The sequence below is a fragment of the Oryzias latipes genome, chromosome 23 (assembly GCF_002234675.1).
Source record: "Oryzias latipes chromosome 23, ASM223467v1".
Lineage (NCBI taxonomy): Eukaryota > Metazoa > Chordata > Actinopteri > Beloniformes > Adrianichthyidae > Oryzias > Oryzias latipes.
In genome coordinates, this window is record NC_019881.2 from 13,463,384 (window position 1) to 13,475,969 (window position 12,586).

At 38.2% G+C, this 12,586-nt stretch overlaps 1 protein-coding gene across 2 annotated transcripts; it reads right to left on the reverse strand.

Annotated features, from left to right (window-relative positions):
- Positions 1-242: 242 nt before the first annotated feature.
- Positions 243-11,313, reverse strand: LOC105357081 (serine/threonine-protein kinase pim-1-like). Of its 2 annotated transcripts, XR_002872829.1 has the most exons (7): positions 11,103-11,313; positions 10,782-10,949; positions 10,445-10,531; positions 9,905-10,058; positions 2,012-2,182; positions 1,096-1,923; positions 243-974 (listed from the first exon to the last, which is right to left on the reverse strand). XR_002872829.1 is itself a non-coding variant. In XM_023952593.1 (5 exons), exons 1-4 carry the CDS (start codon positions 3,100-3,102, stop codon positions 1,826-1,828), a joined length of 654 nt encoding a protein of 217 aa, XP_023808361.1. In that variant the 5' UTR covers positions 3,103-3,113; the 3' UTR covers positions 243-974; positions 1,096-1,825. The 2 variants fall into 2 exon arrangements, 1 of the variants encoding a protein (XP_023808361.1); XM_023952593.1 differs by lacking the exons at positions 9,905-10,058; positions 10,445-10,531; positions 10,782-10,949; positions 11,103-11,313 and adding exons at positions 2,257-2,437; positions 2,899-3,113.
- Positions 11,314-12,586: the final 1,273 nt, after the last annotated feature.

A 12,586-nucleotide genomic window follows, 5' to 3' on the forward strand; every position in this document is an offset into this window, starting at 1 on the left:
TGTCACTACCAATAAACTCATTCAAGTTTATTTCAAACACAATTGCTGGTAATTTAAGAAAAGAAGCTTTAAAATACTGTTAACTTCATTTCGAGAGAAAAAAACATAATCTTTTTATTTATTGTTGGTAGATTATTAGACCTTGTTTTTAAGTTTCTGTGTTTAACCAACAAAAAAACATAAAACAACAAAAAACATGACAAGTCTTCCAATTTTGCCTTCTTTATTTCATCAATGCCAAATTAAAAAAAAAACAGTGCTTTTTAATTGACTGTTTTTGCTTTTGAAGACCTAGTACGGTTTTGTGCAGGCTCTTAAGTTTATTTTTGCTTTTGCAAAAGTTCATGTAGGAAGCCGTTTGAGGTTTGGACCGTCCTACTTTTACCGATTCTTTTCAAGAATTTTAAATCCCAATTTATCAAGAAAAGCTAGGTTTCGGTATGCAACAAATAAACTTTGAGACACGTCTTTAAGATGTGGGAGAAGGCCAAAGGGCCCAGGGAAAACCCATACACGTGTAACGGGACCACATCTGTCTTTTTAACTACAGAAATATTGATTGTCCCTAAGTTTCTTTCCCCCCTGTATTCAGTTTGTGTTGGTAGCCCCTTCCTAATGCATTCTTCCCTTTATACATTTGGCGCATGCTTTCCCTCTCCCTCTATTTGCTTGTTTTCGGAAAATAGTCAGATCCGCAATAAACAACATCTTTTGATTCCCTAAACACTATGCAACCTTGTTAGACTTAACTACGCTTCTAATTAAAATGATTTCTGAGCTTCTAATTTTACGTTTTTACAGATGAATTAAAAAGCCTCGTCTGGTGTTTGCACGTCCCCTCCTAGTTTTTAGGTTTTTCTTTCTGCCAATTAAATCCACCCGGTTTGGGTGGAGCACGCTCCTCTTCTGCCCAAGCTCTCTATGAAGACGACGGCAGGGGGGTCAAAGGAGCTGCACCACCACGCCAAGGAGTCCTGTTGAAAAGAGAAGAACAGCATGTTAGGGAATGACACTGCTGTAACATCTACAGCTTGATTTTGGGGACATTTACTTTATTTTTACATACTGTAGTGATTGTCTAGGATAACAACTCACCGAAATTTGACACTCAGAAGGTCCTGCCAACTCTCTCTGGAGGAGATCCCCACACGGCATCGACGAAGGTCCCAGCAACACAGACGGGTCCCGGTCACTGGAACGAGGAAAACGAGGCAGTTCTTTCCGGGAGAGTCAGCATTAGCACAATCAGTGGAGACAGAGAACCCAGAAGGCATTTAACGCCAGTGAGGAGATGTGTCCAGTTTTCCTTTAACTAGTTGGATCGCTACCCCATCTGAATTTTCAATTCTACTATACTATGTTTCTTTTAACAACATTCTGGTTTTAACGCTGCCTAGTGCCGTGTTTCCAAACATCAAAGCAAAGGAAGACTGAAAAAAAAGCAGGGTATCGTGCAAGTCTGGGGTACTTTAACAAAAGTGTTGGTAAACACTAGTAATCATGGAAAATGCCACTTTTGAAACCAATTCCAATTTGAAATTTGGCACAGTTACCTACGTAGTACTAAGAGTAAAAACTGAGCCAACTTTCATCTTAGAACATTGCCATCATTTGCCCCTACTTGCAGCTAAACTTTAGTATTTATCATTTTCCTTTACACTCTACATATATATTCTAAGGTCAATTTAGGTTTATGATTTTTGCTAACATTTCTAAACTTTCTCAAATTTCAGACATTTGAGTTCTCTGTCCCTGTGTGTGTGTGGGTGTGAGTGTGTTTTCTTTTTCTTTGTTTTAGCATCTTGAAGGTCTCATCCGTATTGTCCTAGATTGATCTGAGCCATGGATGGTGGAGGAGATATTGGAGGAAGGGGCGCTGTTCTTCGGAAGTATTTAAACATGCTTGGAAAAAGTCTTGGCACTCTGGAGAAAGTAAAGTAAAGTAAAGTAAAGTGAAGTAAAGATGAAGGTCAGAGCCCAAGCATCCATGCAGAGAAAGATTATTTCTTACCTTCTGACAGTTCATTGTCAATCATCTGATCCCCTTTGAGAAAATGTATTGTTGAGAAATCGTTGCAGTAATGGAGAGTTTCATACAGAACTACTCCAAGCTGCCACACTGTGGTTGATCCAGGGCTACAAAAGCCTCTAAATGCTTCTGGGGGGCCATTTATGGGAGTTCCTGGAAAAAAAATAAACATTATTCATATTCATGCTCATTTTCCATGTTTTTATTTGTGGATGCAGATCTTCTACCTGAAAATCCTCTGAGGATGGAATCCTTTTCTGCCATGCAGCTCACTCCAAAGTCTATCAGACGAGCTTGTGGTGTATTTTTCTGGGTTTGAATGAGGATGTTATCAGTTTTGATATCTTGATGGAAGATATTTCTGTCCTCAAGGTCTATGGCTGTGCGAATGATCTGCTTCATTATGATCTGAAAGACATAAAAAAGAAGTAATAAGCTGAGTAATATGCTTGTGTTGCAAGTCAAACCAGGTTGAATTTTGATCAATCGGGAGCTCGCATTTAGTTGTGAAGTATGGATGACATCCCCTCCAATTCACAAAAGTTTACATTTTGTGTCCAAATCGAGAGATTTGCACTGCCTTAATTAACATCTTGCACCAGGCCTCCCAACTGTAGGTGGCAGACGTGAGCTTGGAAATAGTAGATAAAGGCGAAGAAGCCCGCCCCTGCTTGTCCAGTGTGAAAACCATGGGCTAGATTCGTGTTCAAGAAGCTGCGTTTAGCACGTTCTTGACCACGCATCACATGCCCAGTGTGTATGTAGCTTTAGAAGTACTCCCCTGTATTCATTGAACACTTAACTACTTTATGAAACAAGGCTGCATTGAATAAACGTTTCAAACCAACACAGACTGTACACGGGCCTACCTTGGCTTCTTTTTCTTGCAGTTTGCCTCCATGGCTATTAATGTAATGACGTAGGTCCTCACAAGGGAGTGGTCTCTCCATGACCAGGAGGATTTCTCCAGCTATCTCATACCAGTCCAACAGGGCTACTGGCGCTGCTTTTCCGTCTGAATGAATGGACTCATCTTGTAACTTTAACATTATGGCCACTTCAGAAGGAATCATTTTTCCATTGCCATCATCCTGAAGAATCAAAACAAAGAGATCATGAGGAAGAGAAGAACAGAAACCCATTTAGAGCAGAGATAAGCAGAAGAATTTGGCTCAAGCATCTTACCATTCTGTTATTTGGGATTTTTCGTTTGAAAATGTGCTTGATGGCTACCTGCAAGACAAAAACAAGAGCATTTCTGACTGTGAGATGACTGACAGGAGACTAAATGGGATCATTTAGATTACCCCTTCATCAAAATCTATTTTAATTTAGACCATTCAGACCACAAACATCAACAGTCCGATTATAAATTAATGCATCCAAGTACATAGTTTTATAAAAACTCTGTAGCTCATTTACTGGAGCTGCATACGCAACACTTACTGGTAGGTCGTCAGATTTGCGAAAGCCACTATATATGGATCCATAACCTCATGCAGCAAAGTAATATTCTTCCACATATTTGGCTTCAAATTTATCTGAACACAAAAAAAAAACAGAAATGCAATATTAGTTCATTTATTATTGAAAATTATATTATGAAACATAAAGTAACAGTAGAATCAAAAGGAACATTTTATTAAATCATCAGACCTTTATCAGTAATCAAGTCGTCCCTCTTAGTTATCTCTGAGGATGTTGGAATTTGTTTGGCGTCACTGGAACTGGAATCTGAAAATGACAAAAAAAAGGGTTTTCTTATTGCAGAACTTTTTATTTTGTACACCTCTACTCCCCCTTTGTGCTAAAGCTTAGAGGCAAAACTGTATTTAAGTGTGTTTTAAGTATGTATTTTTTTTAAATGAGCTGAGCATTTTAAGAAGCAACCTTAGGAAAGTCGAACTACAGACGGTTGCTTTGATTGTAACAACCAAACCATTTTAAGGTTCAGTACAGTTTAGATTAGTGCTCAGGAAATGTAAAATATGTTGATGAAAAATAGAGACATTCATTTGGTTGCAGTGTTTGCAGTTAAAGCAGAGTTAAAAAGAAAGACAACTCATTTTAATGTTTTAATATGAGAGGAGTATGATTCTTTAGAGGTCCGTAATTTGTTATGACTCTTATTGTTGATTTTTCTTTTCTTGTCCTTCGAAAAAACCATGGGGTCTGTGTCAGCTTTTTTACCTTTCAGAGTAGTTTTCATCTTCTTCGACTCTATTGTTTCTTCTTCCTCTTTGTCTTCCTGTCTTTTTCTCTTTAGGGTGCTGGTAGATGGTTGTGAAGGCTCAGATTCAGAAGACTCAATTGCTTCATGGAACACATGCTTCTGCTTCTGTTTCTTCTTTCTAGGTGAAGCCTTCTTCTCAACGTTTTGGTTTGTCCAACATCTGAAAATGTCTCATCTTGTTGTGCCATGCTAATACCACACTCTGAAAATGGAGGGGGGAAAAAAAAGAGATCATTTCTTTATATCTTCACAGTTTACAGCTCGGGTTCACATCAAGTATTTCAATGTGTTGGGGGCTTTTATTTGAAAAGCTGAATAAGTTGAGATGTTATCACAAAAACACAAAGTTTGTCATCGTTACGAAGCAAATGTGTAACTAAAGGTTTTCGGGGACTCTCATTTACCACTATCAGTGATGAAAGTCAGGTAAGGAAAAAATCCCTGAACTTTTCTTTGAGCGATATGGCGGGCACAGAGCGAAATTTTGGAAAAATACGTGGTCTTAGATGCATTCTGGTGCATTCTGGCAGCTAGTTATTCACTTCTTTATCAAGAAACTAAGACTAATTGGAGCATCATGATTTGTCATTCAAACCCCTAGTTTGACTCTCCATTAAGGACTTGCTGGTCCCAAAAAAGAATTTGGAAAATTGTTCAAAGTAACACAATCCTACAATCTACGCTTTTCCTTAAAGCTGCAAAACATACAATTGCTAAAATATAGTAACATCAAAGCCCCAAATGGCAAAAAGAACACCAGTAACTATGATATTCTATGAAAATACCTCAGTTATTTATACATTATTTCTGCTTTAGAAATGACTGATGTACAACATCCACTTGCACTGTTTTCTCAAACTATAATTACATCAAAATATGGGATCTGCTTTAAACTATAATTCTATAACATAATACATCAATTCTTTAACACCAATACTAAGTAATCTGGGAAATATCAAAACAAACATACAAACTAAGCTAAACATTGTAAACATTATTTTTTAAGGGAGTGCGGGTCCAAACCATCAAATACTTGTAAGTAATGTCAACTATACTGAACTAAATCATGGTAATTAGGAAATACAAATAAATTAGATAAAGAAATGTATTCAAATAAAAACTGAAACTCAAAACTAAAATTGAAATTATTTCAAAATGTGGTTTTGAGATTATTTTACACAAAAAAGTATTTGACCTACACTACCTTAAAAATCTTTTTTTTCCAGCCAAGACCACTTCAATTTGTTTTTTATCGTTTTCTCACAACTGAGGTCGTGACCACGCTCAATAATGACGATGCCTGCCATTATTTTAACACAAATTTGATCGCAAACTCTTCAGATGTGTTTGTGAAAGTTTAGCGTGGGTCCGCCAGTTTTGGTCTCTAGGGAAGCGAGTCACGCTGACCACGTGGTGCAGACAGAGCCAATCAGACCCGTCGACGCATCCGAAAGCAACTAAAACGTCCCGTCATTGGTCAATTAGGCCGGGAAGACGAGAGATGGCCACGACCATAGAGGAAGCGATCTGCGGAGAAATATAGAAAATAAAGCTAAAATTAGCTGATTTCAGACCATTTTTTAATCCGGAAAGCGATTTGTCCGTAGAGATCAGGTCTTTATTTCCCGGAAAGTACGTTCGGTTTGCTCAAAAACCCGGATTTCCGGGAATTCCCGGAAGACTTTCATCACTGCACTATATTTTGGTTTGTCCTTGGCAAAACCTTTGTTCATGATCATTCATTGTTTATTACAGAAAAACTTGATTAACAAAAAATGTTTACTTAGTTTTAATGTATGCGCCTTACTTTTTCTCTTTTTGTTGTCGGAGAGTGTTGCTAAGCGACTCTGAAAACCGGGCTCTCTGATATCAGTGATGTCACAGTCTGTTGCTAAGTTACACAGCACGTGACTTTGGCTACTTTTTAGTGTTTATGTTTAAATTGATAAATTCTGAAAAACACTTCAGTATGAAACATTCTCGAAAAAATGTTTATTACACATGTAATGTTGTGAAATGTACGTTAAAGGTTTGGACAACAGTTGACAGCTAGAATGAGCTTTGAGGCCCACAAAAACTTAAAAATACCAGCAACTCCACTTTTGAGATGGTCTGAAAGAAATTTGTCGTGCTAGTTTTATTCTTTTAATTTTCTGACTTTTAATTTCTTTTTGTTGCACTGTACCGTAAATTATTACAGACATGTCCTTTAAAAATAAATTAGAATTAGACCTATTCTGTTCAGCCTACAGGTTGTCGTGTTGTTTGGGGTCTGTGTCAGCTTATTTACCTTTTAGAGGAGTTTTCATCTTCTTTGGCTTTATTATTTCTTCTTCCTCTTTGTCTTCCCGTCTGTTTTTCTTTAGTTTTCTCACTGGGGTGTTGTCTTGGGTGCTGGTAGATGGTTTTGTAGGCTCAGATTCAGGAGTCTCAATTGGCCCAGGGAATGTCACTTTTTTCTTCTTTTCAGGACGGGTCTTCCTCTCAACTTCTTTGGAAAAGCAGGATGAGTTAAAATATTATCATAGCAACACAAAAACCAAACTTTGGCATCTTTACGAAGCAAACATGCAACTGAGTTTTGTCGGGACTCTCATTTACCAGTATATTTTGGATGGTCCATCTTTGTCTGTGATCGTTCGCTGTCTATTACACAAAAACTTGAGTAAATCGGAAAAACTTTCCCTCGTCTCAAAATGTGTGCTTCACTTTAGAGGTCGAAGAATGTTGTGGTTTAACCGTGTAGCTAAGCAACTTATAAAATGGGGCTCTCTGATATCAGTGATGTCACAGTCTGTTGCTAAGTTACACGGCATGTGACTTTAGCATTAGTTTACTTTTTGGTGTATGAATCGATACAATCAGAAAAATACTAAAACATTTGTGCAAATTTTGATTTTACAACACATGTACTTTATTTTCCAGACCCAGAGGTCCAACAAATTATATTGTGCATAAAGCATAAAAGCTGTCATGAACTTGATTCGACTACACTACCCATAATGCCTAGAGGAACTAAACGGCAGGGGATTGGTCAGACTGGTTGATAGGAAGATTTTCTTGTGAACTGAGTTTTAATTGTATATTTTTTTTCTTTTAAAATGAATCCATTAAATACTTTCAATTATTTCCAGATGCAAAGTTTTAAATGTCCTAGAATGCTTGAATGCATCACCGAGTCCACCAAACCCCTCATAAAGGGGAACTGCTTTTAACAGCCAATCAGAGGTCGTGGCTGTTCCGCTAGGCCCAGCAGCTCTCAGATCAGTTTCTGAGCACGTTTTTACCACGAGTCTTTTCACTTTAACCACGGAAGACAGGAGAGCTCTTGCTGTTCTAGCAGAGCAAGCTGTGGAAGACCAGAGAGGCATCACTATCTTTAGCTTTAGCAATTAACTTCTCTGCGGTCATTTTGTGAGTTGTAGCGCAGCTGAAATCCACGTTTTCAGCTTTGAATCCACAACATTGGTGAGAAATGTGTTCCTGTGGCTGTGATGCTGCAGTGTAAACCCGAACAAGTTACCAAAACTCATTTGCCACAATTATTTTAAGTTGATAAACTTAAAAGTCTGATAAAAGAAAATAACACAACAGCATAATTTTACCTTAACAGAACTTAATCTTTATTAGTTACCTTCTTGTACAGGCGTAATCATATTTTTTGAGTCAGTAAACTCAAAACCACGCATTTCAAAACTTCTATATTTTTAGGCAAATGATTGCCTAAAAAAACAATGAGCAATAGTTACCTAAATAAAGTGCAATGTTATAAAGATCTTCCTAACAATAATATTTGCTCATTCTCTCCTGTGCAATGTTGAAATTAAAGAAAATTACACTTAATAAAAACGTACATACAGTGTGAACTTTGAGGCTACTGCCTGAACAAATGCAGAATAGTGTACCGTAATTTCCGGATTATAAGCCGCTACTTTTGTCACACGCTTTCAACCCTGCGTCTTATTCAATAATGCAGCTAATTTATGCATTTTTTCTAACGGCTGCTAGGGGGGCGAGCAGAAAAGGTAAGCGTGAGACAGGGGGAATACGGTATTTGTGTAGAGGAAGACGCAAGTTTTGTGTAAATTCCCGCTTTGTGAAGGAATTGCACGAACACTCAACATGGAAAATTCAAGAAGAAATTCATATGACGCAGCTTTCAAGTCAAGTGCAATCGAGCTGGCGGATAAAGAAGGAAATAGAGCTGCTGCACGCAAAACATGGCATAAATGAATCAATGGTGAGACGCTGGAAACGGCAGCGGGAAGAACTGGAGCAATGTAAAAGGACGAAAAAAGCTTTCAGAGGTAATAAAAGCAGGTGGCCCGAACTGGAGAACATTCTTGAAGACTGGGTGAACACACAGAGAGCAGATGGTCGAGGTGTTTCCACTGTGCAGATCAGACTGAAAGCAAAAACAATCGCCACCGAAAAGAGAATTCAGGATTTCAAAGGAGGACCGTCATTGTGTCTTAGATCTATGAGACGAAAAGGTCTGTCCATCAGGACACGGACAACTCTGTGTCAGCAACTCCCTCCTGACTACGAGGAAAAAGACGCACATTTTCACAGATTTATTCAAAAAAAAAATATAACAGAATTCCATCGGACCAGACATCATAAATATGGATGAGGTGCCGCTGACGTTTGACCTGCCCCTCAACAGGACCGTCAACAAGAAAGGTGAAGCATCTATAACACTGAAAACAACCGGCCATGAGAAGATGCATTTCACCTGTGTTTTGGGCTGCACTGCATCCGGACTGAAGCTCCCGCCAATGGTTATTTTTTAACAGATTACTATGCCAAAAGAAAAACTCCCGAAAGACATTGTCGTGAAAGTTAACACGAAAGGCTGGATGGTAGAGAGCCTAATGAAAGAGTGGTTGACCGAGTGTTGTGGCAAGCGACCAGGAGGATTTTTTCATAGAAAAAAAGGGTTACTCGTTTTGGACAGCATGAGGGCCCATATTACAGATTCTGTGAAAGCAGCCATCAAGAGGACAAACTCCATTCCAGCTGTGATTCCTGGGGGCACAACTAAGTTTTTGCAGCCACTTGACATAAGTGTGAATCGTGCATTTAAAGTGGCCCTCCGAGTTGAATGGGAGGCTTGGATGACCAGCGGCGAGAAATCGTTTACCAAAACCGGCCGCATGCAAAGAGCAACTTTTGCACAAGTCTGCCAGTGGATCCTGACAGCATGGAGCAGTGTGGAAAAAAAATCAACAATCACCAATGGATTTAGAAAAGCCGGTCTACTGTGTGACGGAGAGGACAGCACAAGCGGCGCTGTGAATTTGCCAAGTGACACTGACAGCGACAACGGAGAGACTGAGAGGGTGCAGCGAACAATAGCTAATGCTATTCCAATCCGACACTAAGGAGGAAGACTTTCATGGCTTTAGTACACAGGAGGAAGACAAAGAAAGCTTTCAGTGACTTTACGTTCTTGTTTTCTGAACCAGCACTGTTGGTGCAAGAGTGTGTCACTGTTGACACACTCTTGCCTCCACGCGGCACGCGCCTCTGGTGTAGAACTTCCGTTCTACACCAAGTCAAATCTTTTGAGTAAATTCAACCGTGTTGGTCAGTGCTTTGGGATATTTGAGATGCATTGCATAGATGAGTCCAAACATTACCATGAAGGCATCACCGAATCTGGGGAAGCTGACACTTCATCACAACAGAGATTTTTACAGGCTCATAGTGCACTGATGGTCATTGATGACAATAAGAAGCTCCACTGCAACACCATCAAGCTCTGGCTCATCAGACTCATTCTGAATTAATTTTCTAAAAAAAGAAAAAGAGAGATGCCAATCATAATCAAATCAACAGAAAATATGGTGTATCTTTATTTAAGAGAGTCCTGTTAAAACCCAATACCTCTATAGTGATAAACAGAAACCACCTGTTCTACACACAAATCAATCAACTTACCAGAGAATCTAAATGCAGTGACAAATACATATTAAGCTGATGAACTAATCCTGTTCAAGTTTGTCTTACTGAAGATCTTATCACAGGAAACAATATGCCAATTCAGTTCCTATGTAGCGACACCAAAGAAAACAGACCATTTATGAAAACTGTATAGACTAAACAAAATTACATTGGCATTTTTATAAACCATTTACAAAATAAACAGTAGTATCTTTTGGTTACTTAAAGAAACTCACTGTGCAAGTTTTAAAAACTTCAGAGACATCCTCATGCAGATAAACCAGCAGGGCGTGAAGAACAGTAGTGCGCTTGGTGTGAATGTCCTGGATTTCCAGCTTACATAAAAAAACAAAAAGGTACAGATGCAGAAGTCTATTTACTTAAAGCTTTTGTCAATTTGTTCACATCGTCAATGCAATCAGAAAAATGGAAAATACAAAAAGGACCAAATGCAATATTAGGGGTAAAAACTCAAGCTAATTTGTCAAAAGAAGAAGAAAAAAAACCCTAAAAATAAACAGTAAAACACTCATCACTACTGGATAAACTTGAGATATCAAATAATTGATTTACCTGCTGATCATAATTTTTTAATATTTCTGCCAGAGCACCTGCAGTCCCTCCAGTTTTTGATGCCTTTTGTCTGAATATAGTCATAAGTCGAGGAAGATGATGGTCAAGTTTAGCATAAAAAGCGTTGGGCAGGTTCCGACTTGTAATCCGCTGAAACTCTGCATACACCTGAATAAAAATAACAGCAGGAGAAGAAAAACGCAACAACAGACTTCAATTAAAAATAAAAATATCTCACAAATTTATAAAGCAGCACATGGATGCCAAATGAGTAAGAATCATAATTTTCATTTTAAGTGGAGAGCTGATCCATAGTATTACCCCCCGACTCCATTTTCAGGGCAGGCCACAGGTCCAGAAGCTCAATAACCGTTGGACAGGACACTGCAGGCAGGAGGAAAAGCAGAGAGAACGTTGCTGGAAACTGAAAAAAATAAATGCTTTTGAAACCCAGGTTGCGTCCATATTACCACCCTTATCACTATATAGTGCGTTCGTCATTTTGCAGTGCCTTCCAAATCTACAATTCCAAAATCCGAGTGCCTTAGAAATTTCCCAGAAGTCTCTGCAAAAAAAAACAGTGCGCATCATGGCTCACTAGATTTACAAATATAGACCACAATGCATTGCGTCTGAACAATTTTTGCCAAAAGATGTATTTAAATGTATTTTTTAAATAAACCACCATTTTTTAAAAATCTTCAGAACAAAGTGGATTCATAAACAGTCGTCGTAAAACGCTAATATTAATTAGAAAGGGCTTGTCCAATGTCCAGCAGGGGGCGCTTGCTCCTTAGGGTAACTTAACAAGTTCAGAGTTGAGCGATGCCTCGCCATCTTGTTTCATTCCGCACATGGATCTAGGAAATGAATCCGTTCTCTCTCTTTCTTCGGCCTAACCTTACTATTCTATTATTCCAATATGATAAAGTACACTTTAATGCGCGAAACAAAATACCTGACAATCCGTAAAATAATTTAAAAAATACGTTTTTCCCCCCAACAGAACTATTTGAAGCTACGCAGCAACTACTGTACTAGTAGTGTCGGGTGGAATGTCCGGGCGAAGCCTACCATAACGCGCCAAAACGTTTACAAACTTGACAAATATGATACAACACAAATTCACTGCCTGAGTCTGCTTTTTTTAACACTCACTGAGTCCTGTTCGGTAAAGGAAAATTGTCTTGTTTTTTCTTCTTCCTAGCAAAACAGGTGGCAAATAAAAACACAACCCGAACTCTGATAATTTCTCGTCTTGTCTTCTGCCTTGTTTGGGAAACGTCGCTCCGCTAACGTACATGAGAGCTCTCAAATCTGCAACAACCCGATTGGCTGTTGCGGGTCACATGGATCATGTCAGCTAGAGACTGCATACCTTTTCAAAATAAAAGAAAAAATAAGGAAACCAAACAAAATGTTTACTAGTTTGTTTTTTCTTAAGCATTTTTCTCCAAAAACAAAAACAACAATAATATGAAATGACATTTTTAACAATTTCTAACAATGTATCTATTTTTTCTGTTGTCTTTTTCTATTTTATATATTTATTATTTAAATTTTTAAATGTTTCTTTTCAAAGGTTTTTTAAACTGGGTTGCAAAATGCTAAAGTATGCTTTGGAAAATTCCAGGGCTACCACATATTCAAATACATTATATTTAAAAAAAATTAACATTTTCGAGCAAAATCTGCGAGTAAGCGGGGCAGCGAACTTTTTAATCCACCTGTTTGAAAAAACAGAAATAAGAAATCCAGAATGCAATACTTAATTCTAGAAATTACACCTAAATTATGTCTTTTGT

What these genes read in the sequence shown, in the direction of transcription:
- LOC105357081 (XM_023952593.1), bottom strand. Translation starts at nt 3,102, where the DNA reads ATGATTCCTTCTGAAGTGGCCATAATGTTAAAGTTACAAGATGAGTCC. An exon ending in TGCAAGAAAAAGAAGCCAAG is followed by an intron (nt 2,438 to 2,898) that starts GTAGGCCCGTGT and finishes TATGTCTTTCAG; the next exon opens with ATCATAATGAAGCAGATCAT. An exon ending in CATCCTCAGAGGATTTTCAG is followed by an intron (nt 2,183 to 2,256) that starts GTAGAAGATCTG and finishes TTTTTTTTCCAG; the next exon opens with GAACTCCCATAAATGGCCCC.